Source organism: Hipposideros armiger, unplaced genomic scaffold (assembly GCF_001890085.2).
Source record: "Hipposideros armiger isolate ML-2016 unplaced genomic scaffold, ASM189008v1 scaffold_256, whole genome shotgun sequence".
NCBI classification, from domain to species: Eukaryota; Metazoa; Chordata; class Mammalia; order Chiroptera; family Hipposideridae; genus Hipposideros; species Hipposideros armiger.
This window is the reverse complement of record NW_017731606.1, coordinates 1,851,382-1,875,422: the sequence shown is the minus strand read 5'-3', so window position 1 is coordinate 1,875,422 and position 24,041 is coordinate 1,851,382. Positions and strand designations below refer to the sequence as shown.

The 24,041-nt window shown below is 39.0% G+C and overlaps 1 protein-coding gene across 5 annotated transcripts; it reads left to right on the top strand.

The window, feature by feature from the left end:
• Window positions 1-4,304: 4,304 nt before the first annotated feature.
• WEE1 (WEE1 G2 checkpoint kinase) lies at window positions 4,305-19,869 on the top strand. Of its 5 annotated transcripts, none has more exons than XM_019656259.1 (11): window positions 4,305-5,125; window positions 6,579-6,784; window positions 7,267-7,330; window positions 7,703-7,875; window positions 8,341-8,462; window positions 13,145-13,291; window positions 15,998-16,093; window positions 16,187-16,272; window positions 17,360-17,530; window positions 17,624-17,769; window positions 18,536-19,869. In XM_019656259.1, exons 1-11 carry the CDS (start codon window positions 4,550-4,552, stop codon window positions 18,687-18,689), a joined length of 1,941 nt encoding a protein of 646 aa, XP_019511804.1. In that variant the 5' UTR covers window positions 4,305-4,549; the 3' UTR covers window positions 18,690-19,869. The 5 variants fall into 5 exon arrangements, with proteins under 5 accessions (XP_019511804.1, XP_019511806.1, XP_019511805.1 ...); XM_019656261.1 differs by lacking the exon at window positions 4,305-5,125 and adding an exon at window positions 5,219-5,385; XM_019656260.1 differs by lacking the exon at window positions 4,305-5,125 and adding an exon at window positions 5,398-5,572.
• The last annotated feature ends 4,172 nt before the right edge of the window (window positions 19,870-24,041 follow it).

Genomic DNA, 24,041 nt, shown 5'->3' with positions numbered 1-24,041 from the left:
TTCTCATAGCTGAAAGACCCCAAGCAAAAAGTGAATGAGTATCTTAGATCCTCAAACTTTTTGCATGTAACCTGAATAATTGATGTAATCCATACCTAAAGGAAATAATGAAATCTGCCTTTGATTATATCAATGTTAGACAGATAAACAGAAATAGTATGTTCGTAGCCTTTAAAGATTATGTAGGTGTGACAAGAAAAAATGTTTAAGTTATTAAAATACAAACTCTCAACTGGTCACTTTTCCAGAGCTATGCTTTTCAAGTTCTTGTTATATCAATACTATCTCTGTTCTGATTTGATTATCCTCACTGTTTGTACACAAACTCAACTGCCTGTCTGTATTAAGCAAATTTATTTTGTGGATATCAAGAGTCAAATGTTGCATTTACTAATTACAAAGCCATTAACAAGTGTGAATTATTCTTAAACAACATTACTATAATTAAGAGCACACATAACATTTACTGACCACTATTTGTAAGGGACAATGCTAGTCTCCATTTAATTCTTTGACCAACTAAGGATGAACTGGATTTGATTATACAGTATTGTATTCTCAGGGTGAGCTGATGAACACGTGGTGAAATGGTCAAACAACGTCATCCATCAGAGGGTATTAAGACAAGTGACAGAGTAGAGAAATCTATAACTGGGAAGTGAAACAGGAGCAGTGGTAGGAGTTATACCACATTCCAGTCTGAGATCGGGATTTCTGGGACCAACCGGCAGTTGGTAACAGTTAGAACTGGGTAGGAGTGTTTGGTTACTGAGAGAACCAGCAGAAGGGGAAAGGTAAAGATAGCAAGGAAGAGGAAGAAAGTTAAAACTTTTTTAGCATATTATTTGGTTTTTAATTGAAAAACAGATTTGACTAATGTGATTTTTTTTTTAATTAGAAATCTATCAGAGTAGGATCTTGTTTCGAAATTTACTTCTCCAGAATCAAAAAGCATAAACTAGAAAAGATTCAACTTTAGGTAAAGCCTGGTTAGTTTTATGAGACATTTTTACAGACTGAAAAATTAGTTTCTAGTTCTGAAGGATCTTTCATTCAAAAGTGCATTCTTATGTTAATAATAATATGCACATATATTCATGTGCTTGTATAAAAAGTATTTGAGAGGGTGATTTAGGAATCTGAATTACAAATCTTTAGGGCAGGACTCCTGCTTATTTTGCTAAGGAAGGTGAATGGGCTGACAATAGTGGTATTAAAGAGCTAAGCCATCTGTTTAAAGGAGACAAACAGGTTAAGTTTGTTCTGCCAACGCCTTAGAGGCAAGATTTTTTACTCAGTTATTGCAACTTTACCACAAGCTCGTGGATTCTGCATAAGTTGCCTAGCAACATTATAGTTAGAAATAACATTGGGTAGGGAAAGAACAGGAAATTTGAATTAGATATGCCCTGGGGCAGGTGGGCGTAACCCTGTTTCTCCTCTACAGTGAGTGCTGTACTCAGAAAAGCATGAAATTTAAAAAATCAGAACAATCATTTAGAATTTCAGTTAGGACATTGCTGCAGTTAAACCACAACACTGTGCCATGTTCTCAGCTGAAGGAGGCAGGCCCTGGGTTTACTTACTCATTTTGGCATTTTTGTTTTAAAGAACACAAGATTTTTATTCAATTATTCCAGAAACATTTGTTAAGTACCTTCTCAGAGGTCAAGGCACACTGCTGGTTTCTTGAACTACAAAGACAAATAAAACTTGATCTCAGTCCTGGGGGAGAGGGAAGCCAGACAAGTAAAAAGTGTTCCTTAGTCCATGCCGGGTGTTACATAGTCCATGCATGGAATGTCTTTTACCTGGAGGTGGAAAGTCAAGGAAAGGCTTTATAGAGGAAATGGTTCTTACTCTGAGTCTTGTTTTCAACTTTTATAAAGACATTCCTTCTTTCCCCTAGTCATTCCATACATTTGTTGGGTAGGAGGACTTGGGTGCCAAGAATTCAAAGGGCTGGGGCTGTGGACCAAGAACACATCCCTTCCCATCCAGAGTGCGGCCCTTTTGCCCCAGCCTACTTCAAGGACCTCCCAGTTTAGGGAATATGACAGGTGGCCAAATTCAGAGTTTAAAAAATTGTTAAAAGAGTGTTTACTTCCAGGAAGGGGACTTGGGCTGGGGACTGAAGGGGTAGGTGGGAGACTTCTGTACCATTGAATTTATATTGAGAAAAATAAACCAACAAATATGTAAGTAAGGGCTCTATTATCACTAAGAAGATATTGGGCAACTAAGCCACATCAGAATACTGCAATAAACAGAAGAGGTCCCTACACTGAGGGACTTCATTTTCTAGAAGGGGTTAGTAATAAACAACATACTTTGAGACAGATATAACCTGTTAAGGAAATAAAGCAGGGTGTTGTGAAAGAGTGAAGTGGGGGGGACGGGGGACATGAGTTAGCATGGATATTAATAGGGGATAAAGAATTCCTATATGGAAGGGGCTTAAGGAGCAACAATCTTGTGGGGGAGAAGTGTCTTTCGGGTTTGAAAGTTCCCCTTTACTTAGGAAGCAAGCACACTAGTTTTACGTACAACTCATATTACAGATTAATAAAGAGTAGAAGTTTTCTAAAGTTATTTTTATTTACATTTCACATGAAATTGGGAAAATGTCGACTATCCATATCAAAAAATTATATTTGTCATCAGGAGAGGAAGCATTGGAGGGAGAGTGTTAAACACCACTCCTTGGCTTTGGCCACCATAAATCAGCGACTGCTTCTCCTTGAAACACAAGAAGTAAATTTCCTGTCTTTCAAGAGCTTAAAACTGAATTCGGATTAACATGCAAAAAAGACATTTATACATCAGTTAGCAAATGTTTGTAGAAGCCAGTTGTTTACCCTTCACTGCATCTTTAGGACATTTCCCATGTGATGAGTACTAAGATGTTTTCATTATTCAAAATCCAGCTTGAGTTTAGCCTTTAAAAAGTGTTAGAGCACATATGGCAGTGTTAATGTTCATAAAGTGCTACAATAAGAAAAACAGACAATTGAAATAAATGTAAATGGCCATTAAGCTCATGAAATCTGTCCAATATCAACCAAAACAACAAAACTACGTTAACAAACTTTAAACACCCACTGATGTTCAGAATTCACAAGAGTATTCTAACCAACTGCTAGTGAGAATGTAAATTTTTTTTTTCTGGAGGGCAGAATGGCAGTTTATATACTTTGACTCAGTAATTCTCACTTATATAAATATATCCTAAAGAATAATAAAACACACACACCACAGAGGAAAAAAAACGAGGATATTAACTATGAGGTTATTTACAACTGAAAAATTAAGAAACCTGTATGTGCGACACTAAGTGACGAATTAAATCACAATTTGATGCAGGTACTAGAGGATTTTTTCTCAAATTGCCTTTAAGTTTGCAGCGAACTGGACCAATCCCTTTTGCCAACTCTTGCCCACGTGCTGGCAAACAAACACCGTAGTCGCGAGCTGGGCACTTGGTTTTGTGCTAGGACCAACTATGGTGCTGTTTATTTTTACTCTGGACAAGACGGGATGACAGCAGAAGGGACCACCGCCTGGGGGAGACCGCACCCTAATAGGGACCCTAGGGGGAAACTAAGGCTCCTGAGGCCGCTCCCACAGCCGGTGTCCAGGCCTCGAGAACTCGCGAGCCAGTCTTCTGATTTCGGAGCCCCGCCTAAGCCATCGGCTCACATGATTCGGAAAGGTCCTGAGGCCCGAGTCAGCATTTCCGGCTCAGACCCCGACCGGGAACGTGACTGCCCACAGCCACGCCCACAACACCCCGCCACCAAAGGGACTGGGGACTGGAGGCTGCTTGATGTCCGGGAAGCGCCCGAGGGCCACGGCGGTTCCGCGTTTGCCGTGACCCGCAGGGACCCAGAGTTTCTCCCTGGCCCCCTGGCCCAATTCAGACTCTGGAGCGCCGGAATGGCGGCTAGGAGGGCGAGTGCAGGATTCCGTTCGGCTCGGCCTAATGAAGCCCGCTTCCTTCGCCCCCTCCCTGAGGCGCCGCCTCGGCTTCCTTAGCTCGGCCTCAAGCGGCGGCGCCGGGCCAGACTCCCGGCAATCTCGCTTACTCATTGGCCCGCGGCGCTGTGCCCACCCTGGCCCAACCAGCGCCGAGTAGGGGGCGGAGCCCGCGGGTTCGCGCCAAAATCACGTAACTAATCCCGCCCCCGCGGGCTACGTCGCGCCCTCCTTTTTTTTCAAACCCGGGGCTGGGCGGGGATTGGTGGGTTGGACACTCACGTGGTTAACGGTCGCGGGAAGCCGCGGAGCCCGAACTCGCGGCTGGACCTGCGGAGACCTCAGCCGCGGCGCACGGGCTGCCCCGCCTCTCCCGGAGAAGTCTGCGTCGCCGCCGCTACCGTCGCCCGCAGCCCCAAGCGCCCCGGGGCCCCAGCCCACCGCCTCGCAGACCCGCTGCGGCGGCCACCAGACGCGCCCAGTTGCACGTGGCGGACCCGCCCCCTGTGCCGACTGTGTCCTGCACTCCGCGGGTCCCGGCTCTCCGGTCCTCCGCCCCAGCCCCGGGAGCGCGATGAGCTTCCTGAGCCGGCAGCAGTCGCCTCCGCCCCATCGCTCTGGGGCCTCCTGTACTTTGAGACAGAAACTGATCTTTTCGCCCTGCAGCGACTGTGAGGAGGAGGAGGAGGAAGAAGAGGAGGAGGGCAGCGGCCACAGCACCGGGGAAGACTCCGCTTTTCAGGAGCCCGACTCACCGCTGCCTCCCGCGCGGAGCCCCGTAGAGCCCGGGCCCGAGCGCTGCCGCTCGCCCGGCCCGGCCCCCGGCAGCCCTGGGGAGCTGGATGAGGACATGGTGCTGCGGGGTGCCTGCCCCGGTGCGGATGCGACCGGCGGCGGGGCCGAAGGCGACTCGTGGGAGGAGGAGGGCTTCGGCTCCTCGTCCCCGGTCAAGTCGCCGGCGGCCGCCTACTTCCTGGGCAGCTCGTTCTCGCCGGTGCGCTGCGGCGGCCCGGGCGACGCGTCCCCGCGCATTTGCGGGGCACGCAGGGTTAGCGAGGGCCCCTGCTCGCCGCTGCCTGACCACCCCGGCACCCCGCCGCACAAGACCTTCCGCAAGCTGCGGCTCTTCGACACGCCGCACACCCCCAAGGTGAGAGGACACCGGGGCCCGGGTGCTCCGTGCCCGCCTAGCCTTTTAAAAAAGGCGGAGGCGCCCGGAGCGGGCGCTGCCCGGGTTCGGTTACATAACTGCCCGGCCGCACCCCCTCTCGCTCTCCTGCTCCGCAACAAAAAGTTGGCAGCCCCTCTTTTTGGCCCTGCCCAGAAGTGTCCGTTAGGATTATGTAACCGAACAATGGGCCTCGTCTGGAACTTCTTCATCTTTCAAAGGGGCTGATCAGCGCCGTCCAGGTGGCTGACGAGTGAACGCAGTAGGGCCGCCCCGAGAGTGTCAGCCGGGAGTGTGGCACCGATAACGTGGTTTGGAAGAATGCTGGAGTGGTGCTGGCCCGGCCACCTGACACTCGCGAGCGCCGCAGCCATATGGTGCCTTTTAAACGCAGTGATCGGTCCTGTAATTTGGGCGGCGCACGCAGGAGTTCAGTTAAAATAATTTTCATGCGCTTATCTTTTCTTGTCATGTGGCTTTATGGGGGGGAGGTAGTTTGATGTAGGGAGGCAAGACTGCCTTCGACGGAGGCGAAAAGGCTGGCCTTCTAAGCATTTACACCCTTAAAAGACTTGTAAATAACTTAGGGTAGCATCTAAACTTATTTCCAGACATAACGCTTTATTGGGTAAGCGTTTGTTTACACCCGTGGATTTGTAGTGCCCAAGTTTGGTCAGCCTAAGTGATGATTAGGAACATCCGACTGTTAAAAACCAGCATTGGGACTGGGGCTTGGACTCGTATGCGTTCATATTGTTGATAATGTATCATGAAGAAGTAGAGGGTATGCAGATTACTACTACTAGAACTTTAGAAGTAACCGTAAATTTTAAAAAGGACACTTCCCGAAATTGAGCCAGGTACCGCATTTGAATGCGGTAGATGAAGATGGTAGAAGATGAAGATGGAAAATGTACCTTTGTAATTGATGCAGTTTCAGTACTTTTAATCCTAAACCTCAGAAAGATGTTTGCTTTTGAGCTTTACTGTTGATTAGCCGACTTGCCCGAGGCAAGATCCCTCTGGAAGTGAGGGGAGGAGCCCAGTGGAGGTGGCTTTCAAAGACCTGTTTAAGGTGGGGGAGGGGAGAGGATCTTTTATGGGGCTCTCCCTGACTGCTTTCTATTTTTAGATGGATTGAAAGGGTTTGTTAACTTTTAGCCTCTAAAATGAACTTAAATTTAATATGCAATGGTACTCCATTCCTACTCTTGAGGGCTAAAGACCTATTTTTCTTAGCTATCGTTTTCAGAAAACATGGTTATTATCCAGCTTCAGACTCCTAAATTAACCACTTTTTCTTTTGGTTGAAATACAGCAAAGGCTTGTGTGTGGCTTCGACCTACATTCAGCCAAGTGAAAGGTTTGTTGAAGGTTAGGTTGAGAAGGTTGTGTATAGGACTTGGATCCTAAACACTTATTTTTCCTCTCCTAGAGTTTGCTCTCCAAAGCTCGAGGAATTGATTCCAGCTCTGTTAAACTCCGAGGTGGTTCTCTATTCATGGATACAGAAAAATCAGGAAAAAGGGAATTTGACATTCGACAGACTCCTCAAGTGAATATTAATCCTTTTACTCCAGATTCTGTGTTACTTCATTCCTCAGGACAGTGTCGAAGAAGAAAGAGGACATATTGGAATGAGTAAGTTCATTATTCAATGGTTTGGTTCCCCAACCACCCAAGATTGGTTTGGTACACTTAACAATTTAATTTCAACTGAATGACATGGAAGTTTATGCTCTGAAATTTTCCTCTATTACTAGCACCTAATTCTCAACAGAGATAGGTGGGAAGTAATCTGCTGTGGGAAAGGAGTGGCATGAATAAGGAAGGAATGAAAAGCCTGGATAGCTTGGTGTCAAAAGTGAGGCATGCAGAGACAGTTGATTTAGAAAGGCTTTAATTTTCATATGTGTGGTAGTGGTGGTTTCTGGTTAATGAGCATATCTCAGCAGGGACCACATTTTTATCAGCTGAGCTGTATCATGTGATCATAAAATTAAATGCATTTCTGTTTTTATTAAAATTTCATTTCACTGTATACCTATCAGATGCAGTCTTGGATCTCTAGTTGATAATAGCTTTCAGATATGTTGATGGAAAAAATACATTATATTTTTTAGTTCCTGTGGTGAAGACATGGAAGCCAGTGACTATGAATTTGAAGATGAAACAAGACCTGCTAAAGTAAATAACCTTTAAATTTTCTTTTTGTTTCTGAAATTTGACTTTCTACTTTTTAACAAGTTACTATATATAATGTTGAATAAGCATTAAAACATAATTTTAAAATTTCACTCATAGTGCTATCATAGCAAAAAAATTTCATATTTTTGTGTGTGTATACATGTGTGTGTATATATATATATACACACACTTTTTTAAAATTAAATTTATTGGGGTGATAATGGTTAGTAAAATTATATAGGTTTCAAGTGTACAATTCTATAACACATCAACTCTCTCTATATGTATATATCACATTCTGTGCTCACCACCCAAAGTCAGTTCTCCATCCATCACCATATATTTGACTTCTGGATGCACTTTTTATTACAGAGAATTACAATTACTGAAAGCAATATGAAGTCACGGTATACAACAGAATTTCATGAGCTAGAGAAAATTGGCTCTGGAGAATTCGGTTCTGTGTTTAAGTGTGTGAAGAGGCTGGATGGATGCATTTATGCCATTAAGCGGTCAAAAAAGCCATTGGCCGGCTCTGTTGATGAGTATGTATTTAAAATTTTGTCTTTTGCTCCCTGTAGTTACAAACATTAAGGCTTTAGGTGATCAGACACTGAATTTAATTCTCTAAGTTTTGAGAAGCTATAATGATTTAATCAGATTGTTTTCATTTTGTATTATTCTTATTGGACTTGGTTAAATACTATACTATGAGTAGTCTGATTTTAAAACCTAACTTAAACTTATTTCTAGTAGCATCCATGAATTTACAGTAAAATGGAGTTTCATCTTTCCTGATTCCTGGGTTTCTTTCTAACTGACATTCTTTAATGAAAGTCTTTCGAAAAATCTGGAGTAGAGTCTTAACTCCCTCTCTCTTAAGCAAGTTGTTTTTCAGCATAATGATAGATACAGAAGTCAAGTTTCTTTATTAGATTTTAGATAAATTAAATCAGTTTAGGTTTGAATAAAAATGATTTATCATTCTATTAATCTCAAATCTCTCCTAGGCAGAACGCTTTGAGAGAAGTATATGCTCATGCAGTGCTTGGACAACATTCTCATGTAGTTCGATATTTCTCTGCATGGGCAGAAGATGATCATATGCTTATACAGAACGAATATTGTAATGGTAAGTAGAGTAGTGCTTCCCTTGTAAACCTGTGAGCTCAAATGAACACTGAGGAAATATTTTTATCTCAAATCTTGCTCTATTCTGTCTCTTTTATCTCTTACAAATTCAAAAATCAGAAACCTAATATGAATTTCAAGTGCAAGTAATGCCTACCTGATGTTAAAGATTGGAAACCTTGTCCCTTCCACCTGTGTAGTGGAACAGTGCACCTTATTCATATGCCAGTTACTCAAATTAAATTGATCTTCTTGAGAGGATACTGGTCTTGCCATATATATTTTGATATTCCTAGCACCTAGCATAGTGTATGTGGGATATAGTAGTTAATAACGCAGGATCCCTGTATTGAACCTTCATTTTATGAGCTGCTAAAACTGATGGTGGTTATTAATAAAAATGACAGTGACTTTATTGATCTGAACTCAGCCGTTTGTTCAAGGCATTTTGTAATCTTGCCCCCACTTCCATCTATGCAACCTAGTTTACCACTAGAATTCATTAAGACTTATAATTTAGCTGTGCCTCCCTCCCTTTTTTCCCCTCATGACAAACAAAATGAGCAGGTGTAGAGATTTAACTTTGGATCTATGTATCGCTTTCAATTGTAGCAAGTCCTTCAAGGACCAGCTTGGGGCCCTCCTTTTTTGTTAAACTTTTACCAAAATCCTGGTCTCGATTCTGATTCTTATAGACATCTGTCATTAAATACTCAAATCTTGATATATAATGGATTTTTATTTCTGTATATCTTCTGTGACTATTAGAGAATTTAGCATTTAGTGAACATTTGAGGTGATAGCAAAGTTTTTTTTTTTTTAAAGATTTTTATTGGGGAATTGGGGGGATGGGAACAGTGCTGGGGAATTGGGGGAAGGGGAACAGACAAGTTGCTGTCGTTTTGTTCTTCAGTCTAGTTGTAGAGGACGTTGCTTCACTGGCCCAAGTTGGCACCATCATTGCGTTCTTTCCAGGGTGAGGCAGATCAGTCGCCGGCTTCTGGACGGCCGCTCACTGCGGCTGCTGGCCGCTCACGCTGGCTGCTGGCCGCTCACGCTGGCTGCAAAGATTTATTTTTATATTATTATTTTTGTTTTTTTTTAGCTGAGCCACCCTGCCACCTGTTGGCAGCTCAGCGGCAGCTCAGCTCAGGGTGCATCATCACTGGCCCATGTGGGAATCGAACCGGTGACCCTGTTGTTCAGATCTCGTACTCTTGAGCAAGCTCTTAACCAACTGAGCCACTCGGCCAGCCCTATATTATTTGTTCATTCTCAATTTTTCCTTAAACGTTTTCAGCTACCTTATAGATTGTGAATAAATAAGTGGATGCAGATTTTCCGTATTTAAAAGAGGGAACAAAACAAGTAAAAGATCCAGTTCTCATACCTGATTTCTCACTGAGTTGTCATTTTGTTTTCTATACTTGTAAGAACAGAAGCCTCAGTATATAGCATTGCTGCTAGTTTGTTTCACACATCTCTTGAAATGTTTCTATTTGTACTATCAAAATATTTATGTAGCTATCTCCCATGACCTTGTAAAATATTGTTTTTTAACCTTTATTTTTCAGTTAACTGCATGTAATATACTACAAATCAACCATAATGTCTCCTCCACTCCATATTTGCTGGATACCATCTCCTTTTAGTTTCTTCCTCCCTCTCACCTTTTTGATATGGCTGATTCAGCAGTAGTCCAGAGATCACAAATTTACAACAACCTACTAAACACATGGTTGTGTAATTCAGGTGATTTTGAGAAAACTCTTGGGCCTGGGGTGGGGAGTGAGTGGTCTTGCTACTCTCTCAGATTACAAAGGCCTTGTCCTGTAATAAAGTTAGATTATAAAATAATCTTTTGAAACAGTTGATTATTTTGGAGCAGTATAAAACTTAAAGATCTTTTAAAAATAAATAGACATATGTGAAAATGGACTGCCTCTTTACATGGTTGTTTATTCTGCTTAGATGAAAAAAATAAGGCTATCCTGGTACATTTGAGCTCTTTTCTTTGGTTCCCTTTTCTACCATTCCTCCATGGAAAGCTTTGAATGTACTAATGATTAATAATAGACCTGATCTTCAGATCCTTTTCCAGTTTCACAGGGAAAGGATTCTGTTATTCATTTATACATGTTGATTAACTGATATTCTTTATCAATGATTAAGCTTTCTTATCTCAGTCATTTGCATTTTAAGACTTTTTTTAAAGATTTTATTGGGGAAAGGGGAATAGTGTTGCAGAATTGGGGAAGGGGAACAGCGAAGTTGTTGTTCTTCAATCTTAGTTTTCTAGGGTGCAGCTAACTCAGCTCCAAGTCCAGTCACCATCTGACTGCCCATCAGCAGCTCATGGCCCCTTCGCTCAAGGTGCTGTGTTCAATCTTAGTTTTGGGGGTGGGGGCTGGGGGTCGTAGCGCACCACCCCATATGGGAGTCGAACCGCCAACCTTGTTGTTAGGAGCATGTGCTCTCACCAGCTGACCCATCCTGCCACCTGTTGGCAGCTTGGGCGCAGCTCACTGGCCCATGTGGGAATCGAACTGGTGACCCTGTTGCTCAGAGCTTGAGCTCTTAACCAACTGAGCCATTCGTCCGGCCCCCCATTTTAAGCCTTTTGTCTTTGGTTTGGTGATAGACTGAAAATTCTACCATAGATAAGTGTAGAAAAACGTTGATGAATAGGGGAAGAGAACCTGAAAATCATGAATGTTTTGCTCTTCTCACCTCTTTTGCATTTTCAGCAATGAGATAGGCTCAGCTATTGTTGCAAGATCCACTAAAAATCGGCCATATTCTTTCTTATTAAACTTGATCTAGGACTTCAAGCCCGCTTGTCTGACAGGCTTGTTGACCTGCTCCCTTCTAGAGCCCTATTTTTTCCTCCCCGCAGTTCAAGATTTATGTAAGTTAAGTATGGAGAACACAACTAAGCCTGAGGAACCCAGGTGTGTGATTTATTTTTATTTTAAAAACACATTTGACATTTTACTCCATCTTGTTCAAATTGAAGGACCTTTCATAATATTTCATTGACTTCCCTGCTTTTATTATTTCTAAGCTTTAAACAGAAGTGGTTTGTTTTGGACTTTTTTTTGTTTGTTGTTAATATAAGTCCTCATTTCCTCTGAGATAAAGTTTAAAACTTGTAAGTATAAACTTATAAAAGTATAAACAAATTAGATGATTGGTTTGGCTGATTCTATAAAATCAGGTTTTATTCTAATTCATAGTAAGAGTAGTATAAATTAAAACTACTAAACCACTGGGCTGGTCGAGTGGTGCGTTGGTTAGGAGTTGGCTTGGTGGGACGCCCACTCTGAGCAGCAGAGCCCCAGTTTGGATTTACATGAAGGCCAGTGATGGTGCGCCCTCTACAGCTAAGATGGTGAATAACAGCTCGACCTGGAGCTTGGCTGCTGTGTCACCAGCAAAGGCGTAGGCTGCAGCCCCTGCTGCAGTGGGCTGCCATAAGCTACTGTGAGTGGCCAGTAGCCAGCGTAAGCAGCCATGAGCAGCCATCCAATGGCTGGCGAGCAACTGCCTCTCTTGGGAAGAGCGCAATGATAATACCAACATGAGCCAGTGAAGCGACATCTTCCACAACTAGACTGAAGAACAAAAGGACAGCAACTTCTCTGTTCCCCTTCCCCGATTCCCCAATGCTGTTCCCCTCCCCCAATTCCCTAATAATAAAATCTTAAAAAAATAATAATAATAAAACTACTAAGATACTGGTTTTTACCTATAAAATTTACAAACTTGTTAAGGGTGTGGGAAAACAGGTATTCTCATACATTAATGATGGGAGTATAAATTGGTACAGCCTTCTCTATAGGGGAGTGTGTGTGTGTGTGTGTGTGTGTGTGTGTGTGTGTTTACGTGTATAACCACCCGAGATTCATGTAGACACATGCTAATAGAGTTAAATACTAGCCATTTTGAAATCAAACTGAGTACACTATTTCTTTATGTGAACTTTTCAGAGACAGTCAAGCCTTGCTCCTGATGGTGTGAATACCAATCCTAAGCTCTTTTGCAGGGGATAAACAGAGAAATGGCCCTGTCACCTACAGAAACTTATTCTATATGTAATAAAATAGTATTAACACACACACACACTATGCACTCATGTATTACATTGTGTATACCCTTTGACCCAGCAGTGTGTTTCTAGGAGATGTACTAAATATATGTGAAATGACCAATGTACAAAGTTATTCCTTAGACCATAGTGTATAAAGTAGCAAATACTTGGAAATTATTTTAAATGTCCATCAATTAAAGGATTAGTTAATGCACTAGCATTCAGTTATATGGTAGAATTTTGTTGAGACACAAGAAAGAAGGGTAGTAGTTTTTGTGCGTTGGTAAATGATCTTCAAGATAATGAAAAGATTTTATCATTTGTATAAAAAGGAGTTGAAAAGAATGCATAAGAAACTGATAAAATTGGTTTACTCTGGGGAAGAGAACCAGGTGGGTTGCTGGGGTATATGGATGATATAAAAACTACATTATGTTTTGTACCCATGTGAGTGTATTATCTATTGAAAGAATAAAATTTTGATTTCACAAGCAGGTTGAAGGGAATAAGTCCTATAAAATGTCCCTTTCTTGGTTAAGTCTGGTTATTCAATAAAGATAGAAGATAATGGTAATTTTTTTCGTATTTGTTAGGTGGAAGTTTAGCTGATGCCATAAGTAAAAACTACAGAAGCATGAGTTACTTTACCGAAGCAGAGTTGAAGGATCTCCTTTTGCAAGTTGGCCGGGGCTTGAGGTATATCCATTCAATGTCTTTGGTTCACATGGATATAAAGCCTAGTAAGTATTACAAATCCTCTGACCTGTGACTTTAGGATTATAGAGTAAATGACTTCATTAAAACAATGTGAAAACATCTTACTATTTTTCTTTCATTGTCAGTTTAAAAGACCTTTAGCCAACTTATTAGTATTGTTTTATGATTTCCATTCATCTCTTGCTATCCCAAAAGATTTGATTTAATGAACTCACATTTATTAAAAACGGAAAATTTTGAGACATCTTGTGCAAACTACATAGTTGCAAAGTGGGACTCTTGGGGGAGACTAAGAACCTGTGTTTAAAGCCCCTTCTACTAGACTATACTATAGAACCATAATTATAAATTAATGCTGGTGCTATCAGGGTTATTAGAACAAAATGAGAAATGTGGAAATGTTTTGAAAACTTAAGGGCTATGCAAACGTATTTCTAGTCTGTAAAATAAAATTGTATGAGTCAGAAAACAACACATTATGATTGTAACTTTATAAAAAAGATTGCAAGTGAATCAGGGTTGGAGATTGCAAGTGAGTAGGAATATAGTGGGTTTAGTTTTTTTTTCTCTTTACTGTTAGGCTATTTTTCAGCTAAAAAGTTGATTTATATATGTATAAATGGCTCCAGTAGACCTGACCATACTATGGCTCAGAACAATATCAGCGTTTTTTTGTTGTTGTTTTTTTTTTAGCTGAGCCAGACTGTCACCTTGTTGGCAGCTCAGCTCAGCTCAGCTCGGGCTGGGGCATCGAACTGCTGTTGCTCAGAGCTCAAACTCTTGAGCAAGCTCTTAACCAACTGAGCCACTCGGCCGGCCCTATCAGTGTATTTTTTGAAAGGCTTATGAGACTTCAGACTGAAGGCAGCAGTGGTACTTATCAAGGTGTAGGCTTAAATCTTAGCTTAAATTAAAAAAATTAAAACAATATTTTATTACAGAAGCAGTAATGAGCACATTGTAAAAATATTTTAAAATACAAGCCAGACTAAAAACAATAATTACCCAGTCATCTTGGTCTCTGGAACTACGGTTATAAAATAATGTCATTGCTGCTAACAGGGTTAATTAGAATAAACTGAGGTGTGGAAATGCTTTGAAAACTTAAGTACTTTACAAACATGGTGGCATTTCTAGCCTATAAAGTACCATGAAAATGGCACATGCATTCCGATTATATTGCATGTAAAAAAGGATGCAAGTGAATCTTACAATAACATCTAAGTGTAAATCCCTCATTTAATTAAAATACCATAATGTACACGGTTTAATTTTTTTTAATTCAACGATCTCTGCCTTTCCATTTTAGTAAGTTTTCATCTCATCTAATAGCCAGGTCATATTAAAATTTTTCCCAGTTAACCCAAGTTTTTAACAGTTGATTTGTCCAAATTAGTGTCCATTTCAGGACCATGCATTACATCTGTTTATGTCCATTTGTTTTTTTAGGTGTTACCTTGCCCTGTTTTTAAAAATAATAATATGGACACCTTGCAAGATGTACATCCTTCTGGATTTGATTGGTTGCTTCTTTGCATCATTTAGCTTATTCCTCTCTCCCCTATATTTCCTGTAAATTTGAAGTTATAACTAAAAGGATGGATTCAAGTTAAACATTTTAGGAGAGGTGTTTTTAAGTTATATTTAAAAGTATTGGGTTTTTTGTTTTTGTTTTTTAACCTGTGGAAATGTGTAATCCAGGGGAATTAAGAACATTTTTACAGTTTATTTGAATTCTATGAGTATGTGAAGTTCTTATCTGTACTTAAACAACTCACTAAAATTTTTTATTTTCAAAAAATATATTTGGACTGATGACAGTAAATGTGACTTGTAAGGTTTGCCTACATGCAGTCATATCTTGTATTATGTGTCAGACAAACATAGTAGACCCTTATATTGTTAAGTACAGAAGTTGAAAATATTAAGGCATGTGAAGTTTTAAAAATGTTTAGTTTACAAATACCACCATAAAACAATTTGTCCTATAAATAAAGCCAAACTGGAAAGATGACTCCAATGAATAGAACATTTATAAATTCAATACTATATTTATAAAACGATTAAAATGAAATCTGGCACTAAAACTCTGGTTAATCATGAGCTTACCCAAATTTGAAGAAAAAAAGTGTGTATACATCTGAAATAGTGGACCATGAAGCCACATTGGGATATAGATGGTGTATGGTCAGCCAAACTCAACAGCTACATGACTATTTTCTTCACACCAGCCTTGTAGCATTAGATAAAATTTGTGCTTTGGCAGCATTACAGATAACTACGTTACTGCTCTTTGTATTGTTACTAAGTAATAAAAACTGCTGATGATCAATATGAAGATGAGAAGGGCCTGATGCAGTGGTTTCTAGGTGCTCAGGGACCAATGCTAGGCCCGTAAGTATATTCTTAGAAAGTATAGCTCCAGTTCCTATCCCCTGTGATTCTTAACCTCATTGGGTTTGGGGTAGAACATATAAGAATATATATACTGGGGGTACCAAAAATAAAAAATGTATACACATGACTTTTATTCATCTTTCGTTATCAGTATATATTAAGTATTACAATTTTAATACCGTTTTTCCCTTTCTTAAAATGCATATATATATTTTTTGGCACCCTCTGTATATTTACAAGCTTTCTGGATGATTCTGATGTATGGCCTTGTCTGTGAACTGTGGTTATACTATTAATTGTTAGTGTGGCTTACATAAATAACTGTTTGACAGGTAATATTTTCATATCTCGAACCTCAATTCCAAATGCTGCCTCTGAAGAAGGAGATGAAGATGACTGGATGTCCAACAAAGTTATATTTAAAATAGGTAAGAAAGAAAGATAATCAGATTATTACCTTAAAATAAAGAGAGAGGCTGTTGTGTTTTAACTCTTGGCTACATTTTTTTCAATACTTCTAGGTGATCTTGGGCATGTAACAAGGATTTCTAGTCCACAAGTTGAAGAGGGTGATAGCCGTTTTCTTGCAAATGAAGTTTTGCAGGAGGTAGTTTTTCTCTTTTTAATAATGCCGTTTGCTTTGTAACATTGATTGATAAAACATAAATGGAGATGTATTAAAATTTTGAGCTAATAACTAGTACAATGGTAATATAAAATAGGAAGGCTAAACCATCGGCTGGGGTTTAATTTAGCAAAAGTCAGTAAAGGCAAATATTTATAATATTCAACAGTGGTGGAGTTGTAGTAAAAGAGAAGTTCATACAACACTAGTGGAACTTTAAAATGGCATAGCCATTTTGGAGATCAAAGTATTAGTATCTAGCAACATTTTAAAATCACATACCCTTTGACCCAGAATTTCCATTTCTAGGAGTCTCCTATAAAAACATTCATATAAACTGAGAACAATGTGAATAAGTACTTAGCAACATAGGAATGATTAAGTAAATTATGACATGTTAATAGTACTGTTTCAAAAACTGTGATGAAGTATTTCTCAACAAGTTTTGAATGAAAATAGAACAAGTAGAACAAATAAATTTTATGATCCCATTGCTCTTTTTATATGTTTGTGTCTTACATGTATATGTTATGTATATTTATTTGTAACTTGTCAATATATGTATGTTTTGTGTTTTCATATGCCCCTAGACATCGGTTCTCAACCTGTGGGTTGCGACCCCTTTGGGGGTCGAACAACCCTTTCACAGGGGTCACCGGGTACTTGTATGTGGGCCTGGAGACGGATAGAGGAGCGGTGTCTGGATTCATAAGACCATCGAAAATGTGTTTTCCGGTGGTCTTAGGCGACCCCTGTGAAAGGTTGAGAACCACTGCCTTAGAAGGATAGGAGTTTGTTCTGCGAGTTGAATTGGGCTAGTGATAAAGAGGGAGACATTCACTTTTAGAAATTTATTTACCGCTCCCCCACCCGAGTGTTTAATACTTTGTAATTAGAATAATTTCCCCAAATTTAGCTTGTTCTTTGAATAGGCCTTGAACTTAAATGTGGCGTTGGACATTTTAATTTAGTCCTATTTCTCACCAAAATCATTATTGAGGTGTAATCTTACTTTATTTTGACTATTTTTATATTTCCTTAATTTTTTTTTCTTTTTTTAATTTTACAGAACTATACCCATCTACCAAAAGCGGATATTTTTGCCCTTGCCCTCACAGTGGTATGTGCTGCTGGTGCTGAACCTCTTCCCAGAAATGGAGACCAATGGCATGAAATCAGACAGGGTAGATTACCTCGGATTCCACAAGTGCTTTCCCAAGAATTTACAGAGCTGCTAAAAGTGAGTATTTTGTATATAAAGCACTTTATTGATATGGTTCAATATTTTACTAAATCACATGTCTTTACCTTAATTTTATATATATTTTTTAAGGTTATGATTCATCCAGATCCAGAGAGAAGACCATCAGCAATGGCATTGGTAAAGCATTCAGTATTGCTGTCTGCTTCTAGAAAAAGTGCAGAACAATTACGAATAGAATTAAATGCTGAAAAGTTCAAAAATTCACTTTTGCAGAAGTAAGTGAGGGGTTTTGATTTGTTTTTAATTCACAAATTTTAATGAGAGATGATGAAGGCTTTCTGTCAGTGAAAGATATAGTGACTTGGCATGTTATACAGTTAAAGTTTGGGGATTTCTGCCTTAAGTTAGTATGTTAGTATTTGACCTATAAATTTGTGTTGTTTCTAATCTTTGAAATTATGAGCTTAAATTTTTTTAAGAAAAATTCTTTTCTACTTATTTTTATGAAAGGATGAGATTGATGTTGATTAGGTTAATAGCTGATTCTCATGTGATGCAAATAACCTTTGACATTTTCAGAAAACTTGGAATAATTCTAATTCATTTGCTTTATTGCTACCATTTTGATTCTAACCTAATAAAACTACTTGAAATACAGGATTTATTTGCCATTAGTTTGATAGCCATCATTGTTCATACAAATAGGAAGTAGAATTTTCCTTTCATCTGTTATTTAAAGATATTTTCACAGTATAGAGTTCTATTTGAAGTTATTTTTTAATTAAAACCCAGTCATTACTTGTATTTAAGTGTATATATTTTAATTCTGAAAGGACAGAGTAAAATTATTTTATAAATGTAAGTTGTTTGAACAGAAGCTAAAGTTTCATATTTTTCCTGCCTTATTTGCATCTTTGAATAATGATGACATGTAAAGATTGCCCCGATATTATAGTTTGTGTTTGGCCTCTTAGGGTTCCTTCCTAGGATTGATTAATACAGTAGGTAAAAAATCTTGTTTCCTATTTTTATGTTCTTTAGGGAACTCAAGAAAGCCCAGTTGGCAAAAGCTGCAGCTGAGGAAAGAGCACTCTTCACTGACCGGATGGCTACTAGGTCCACCACCCAGAGTAATAGAACATCTCGACTTATTGGAAAGAAAATGAACCGCTCTGTCAGTCTTACCATATACTGAACTACTCGTTTCCCACCTCCCCCAAAAAACTGTGACAAGAGGGAAGATAGGTTGAAATCACTGCTAGAATTCAGTTTGCAATCACTTTCTCAAAATCGGTGTTAGTAGTTTACCTGTTAGGACTTTTATTTGTGAATTACAGTTAAAAGCTGTATTTTGACCAATGCTCTATCAGGCTTTCATCTAGTCTTACCAGTCAGTCTTCTGTAGGATGTCGGTCACTGTTGGATGTTACATCAGCCTTTCCAGGGTTAACCACTATGGTGGTCTGCTGCTTATAGTTTGCTGTTGGGTTGTAATAAAAGGTGTCCTTCCCTATAATGACCTGTAAAAAGGACTCAAGGGCTTTATTACAAACATTCTCCCTTTGAAAAGGGAAATGCTAAGACTCAGTTACTGCTCAGCCTTCATTGTACCTGTGTGTCAGTCTTATATTTCTTTCTTTTTTTGTGTGTGAATTATACTTGTATATCCAACTGGGAGCACTTTGTAGGCACTGTATGAACCATGGAATGATAATTCTGTGGAAGTATTGCCTTGTGAATTTGCTGCTATTTTAGTTTTGTCTTTGCTGTAAAATTGTAGCATTAAACAATCATCATTGTTAATAGGCATTCTTTTGAAAACAATTATGTGAAATATATAGCTGCTCTTGATGAAAAGCAGCTATTTGCCTTTCTTTTTCTTTGGACTTTGAAGCTAGTGCATTGGAGAAGTGCACCTCCCCCCCCCCTTTGGAATGCTGTATTAATGTAGTATAATTATTACTGGTTTTGTAATTTTTTCTGATAATGCCCTTCCCGGACTCTTTTTTTTTTTTAAAAATGTTTCCTCCTTCCACCCAAGTTTTGTACTTGATTGTATTGTTAGTCTGTTTTTAACTGTTGTGCCTTGGTCCTCTTCAATATTTGTGTATATAAACTAATCTTGGTGGTACTGTACATAGCTGTTTGAAATGCCAGAATGACTTCTGACTATTCCAAGCTTTTCACAAAATATATTTTATCTGTGATTAGCCATTTGACTAATAATACTGGCTAATAGATGTTGGAAGAAAAGAATTTTTCTATTGTTTTCCTATTAATTTTGGTATAAGACATGTTTGCACTTGTCTCTTTGACTTGTGTTTTATTAACATTGATTGGCATATTAAAAGTCACTCTGAGCTTAACTGTCTAAATTTTTGTGATGCCTGTTTTCTATTTTTTCTCCATTACTACAGTATAATATTTAGAGTATAGTATATATGAAGTACTAAAAGAAGAAGACACTTTTTAATAGAATATGAAACATCGAATATTTAGTGATGGGATTTAGGCCACATTAGTTACATTTTGGGATTTAAAAATTTACCCATCAATATTTTTTGTCATAAATATTAATATTTTTATATCATCACATTATGCTTTTGATCTGCTAGAAAGATAGTATAATGTAGTTTAAAACAGCTTTAGATTTTTAAGTGAATGTAATAAGACTCATAACTTAATTTGAACTGAGTTACAGAAGAGAACTTTAAAGTGGGAAGGGTTTTAACCCACTAAACTAAGCTGGATTTTAAGAATTGAGAGGGCAAATTTAAGTGATAAACAGTGCTAATTCTATGTGACATCTTTTTCTGATGTAGATTAGAACCAGAGAAAGCAATGAAGGCCTTTGAGCAGATATAATGGATGTTGCAAGATACTTGTGTTTTTTGATCATGGGTATATTATTTTTCTTGATTAGGGACTATTCCTGCCATAAGTATTTCTAACAAGCTTGATTATTTTAGCTTTTTAATCTATGGCATGTTTAAAAGCACAGCTTGGAGGTGTGAGAGGAATTGGTGCAGACAGATCAATTAGATACATAAACTGAGTTGTGGGTGACAACCTAAAAAGCTGCATAGGCTGGAGCAGGTAACTTGTTTCAGGTACCACTGAAGATAACTTTAAAAGTGTGATATAGGATCATTAGGATCACTCCAAGTCATTAAAATTTCATTTTTCTAGTGCACTAGCTTCAAAGAGAAAAATTGGGTATTTTTCATCAAAACTTGCAGTAGATTTTTCGCATATTGTTTAAGAATGTTATAAAGTAGAAAAATATCTGGTTTTCAAAGAGACTTCAGCCATATGAAAGCTGCTGTAAGAGCTGGGCTCATTTCCAACACAGGATACTTAACTGAGTGCCTTCTGTGTACTAACTGGTAGACCAAAGACCAGTAAGAAATAGTCTTGGCCCACTAGGGACTCAGGATAAAATAGAGGAGACCCATGTAAAAATAAAATGACAATAAAATGTGATAAGTGCTATGTTGGAGGAATCCTGCAAGGTAGACTGAGGGCCCAAGGGACAATAACTCAGGGTAAGACTAAGGAGGCCCTGAACTTAGAACCCCTGTGGAATGGAAACAAGGGAATAGGGATTTCATTAGATGAGAACACAGCACTTTAAATAGTTTTTGTTTGTTTTTATAACAAAGAGAACCTAGCAACATCATGCTGAAGCTACAAGTGCTAATATTGAAGCATTGAAGAATTTTCCAGAAAATTTAAAATGCAGAGTCCTGTTACTGTTTGGGACAGATACTTAACTACGTTTTGGAAAGCTGATGTTAGTAAAGAAGAAAAAGACTGACTATACAGTTGGGTAGGAGGAATCACATTGCAGTTGGCTGCAAATTGAAACTGTTGCCTTTAACTTGATCTTGCCAAGAATCCATTAACTAATTAATGGGAGTCCCCTTTAATTAATTAACTAATGTCTTTCGATGACCCAGTTCTCAAGCTTTGATTTTAACTCAACTTTGTTCCAGAGGTCAAGAAATAATGGCATTTAAAAAATTAATAAAAGCTGGGTTTGGGTAATGCTTTAGGCTGCCTCCTAACTTAAGCAGCAGTATCCTGACAGAGTAGTTTTGACAGAGTAGTTTTTCTTCTTCCCATTTATCTCTACAGAGCATCTCACTGACTAGCCATCAGATCCAATAAGTTGTTGCATCCTTAAGGTATTTTGGGGAAAATTTTAAAAGCCAATTAAAGCAACAAGGAAGATGAATCAAAAGAATTTTGGAAACGTTTTGGATATTGTGAAAATCGTACGTGAAGCCTGGAACTAGGAATTTGGAGGAAACAATTTTGAAAGCATTTGTAAAAAGCATCACTGAAACTGATAGACATTGCAGAGTGAGCGGATCTAGAAGTTTCTCCTGCAAACTTGGTTGTATTGTTAGCAATTTCTCAGAAGCTCAGCAAAGTAGATTCTTATAAAAATGGAAGAATAAGACATCATTGAAACTGCCCCTCTCCCAACTTTTAGCTTTTATAAACTTTGAGAAGCATTCATCTGAACATCATTGAACTATTTTTTTTCTTTGTGGCAGATGACCCTAATTTTCAATGCAGTTCAAAGGTCTCTGGAGTAAGGAAAAATGTCTATATGCTCTAGGAAGATTTACCAGAAAAAGATGGCACGTTCTGTCCAAACCACATTAGCAATCTAAGAAACCTCAGCCAGTTCAGCCCATGAAGAAAAATACCTCAAAGGAACATTTATATCATATTTCAGATTATTTAGTTTTATATGGTTAATAAAGATTTTGAAGAGCATATTATTTGTTTTGAGTTTTTACATTCTTATGTTATGAAATGGGTTCCCAGGCCTGGAATTCCAGTTAATGCCTACTAATCAGTTCCGCCAGTGGGAAATAAAAGTTCGGTTGTAAAAATGACTTTATTTAGGATGATCATCCAGGAGAGGAGTCATGTTTTTGCAGACAAGACTGTGGAGGCTCAGGTGAGTTAAATAACTTAGGAACTCAGTTTGGTAAGTAGGAGAACCAGAATACCAACTCAGATCTCTCAGCAAAGAATCCTGCTTTTTCCAGACATGAATGTTGAGGACAGATACTAATTTAAGGACAGATTGAAGGCAGCAAAGGAGAGTGAGAACGAGTGAGGAAAATTGGGAAGATTCTGGTCATGGAGACCAAGAGAAAATTTTGGAGAAATTGATTAACTGACTATGCACAAAGATTAAGTGACTCAAAGCTCCATGGAGGCATCTAGAGTTCATTAGGATATCTTTGTGAGCAGTGTAAGTAGGGGAGGAACAGAAGGCAGATATACACTGAGTTTGGGTGTAAATGGGAGATGAACAAATAGAGAGCAGGTATAAGTCATTTTCCAAAAACGTGTCTGGAAAAGAAGGGCTAGGGAGGAGAGTGCTGTAGCTAGAGGGGAATCTTTGGGTTTTGTTGGATGATTCACCCATTATGTGCTAAATGTTTCACATATGTAATGTAATTTAATCCTCATAAGAACTATGACAACATCCCCATTTTGCGCATGATATTCAGAGACGTAAAACAAATTTCCCAGATTACGTGGCTATGAAGTGTTAGGATTCAAACTTAAAGTGTTTGGCTGAACCACTAGCCAAACTCACAGCAAGTCCTCAGACTGGAGCAGAGGAAGAATGAGTGTGGGTGGATGAGACAAGTTTGGAAGTATTTGGGGGAATGCAGGAAATGGGGGAGGGGGATTCCAGTTTGATGGCCTCTTTGATGCTGGAATTGAGTCCTATGAACTGAAAATGCCTGAGGACATGTACAAATGAGAGGAATGGCATCTCCACTGCCTTCTTCTGAATTGAGGTGGGTAAAAAAGTTTTCAGAGTACATTGTGTAGCTATTTAAAGCAATATTTCACGAGTTTTTATGACTTGGAAATGGATATTATAATGTTAAAGTGAAAAAGTAAGCAAAATTGTATATACAGGATTTTTTTTTTAAGCGTTAAACAAAAGAATAGAACATTAACCATGGCCATCATTTGATTGGTGGGATTATGGGATATTTCCTACTCCTTTTTCTTTTCTTAACTTTCTACATTTTAAACAATGTGTCTTTAGTTTGTAATCAGAAAAAAAACCTTTAAAAATACCTGAAGTTATTAACATGAGAAGTGCTAAAAAATACAGTGAATGATTAAATTTTAAAAAATGTATTATAGTAAAAGACATATTGCCATTAATCCTCAAAATACTCCCCTCGCTTCAGACACACTCATGCCATCATTCTTGCCACTTTCTGAAGCAGTTCTGAAAGTCCTCTTTCATGAGTGTCTTTAGTTGCGGTGTCGTGGCTGTCTTAATGTCCTGAATCATTTTGACTTTGGGGAAGAGCCAGAAGTCTCACGGTGCCAGATCCGATCAATCAGGTGGATGAGAAAACATAATGTTTTCTTTTTTAAAAAAGATTTATTGGGGCATTGCGCTCTTCCTGGGTGAGGCAGTCGCTCACAGGCCATTGGACAGCCGCTCACGGCAGCTCACAGCAGCTCATGAAAGCTCATGCCCGCTGCCGGC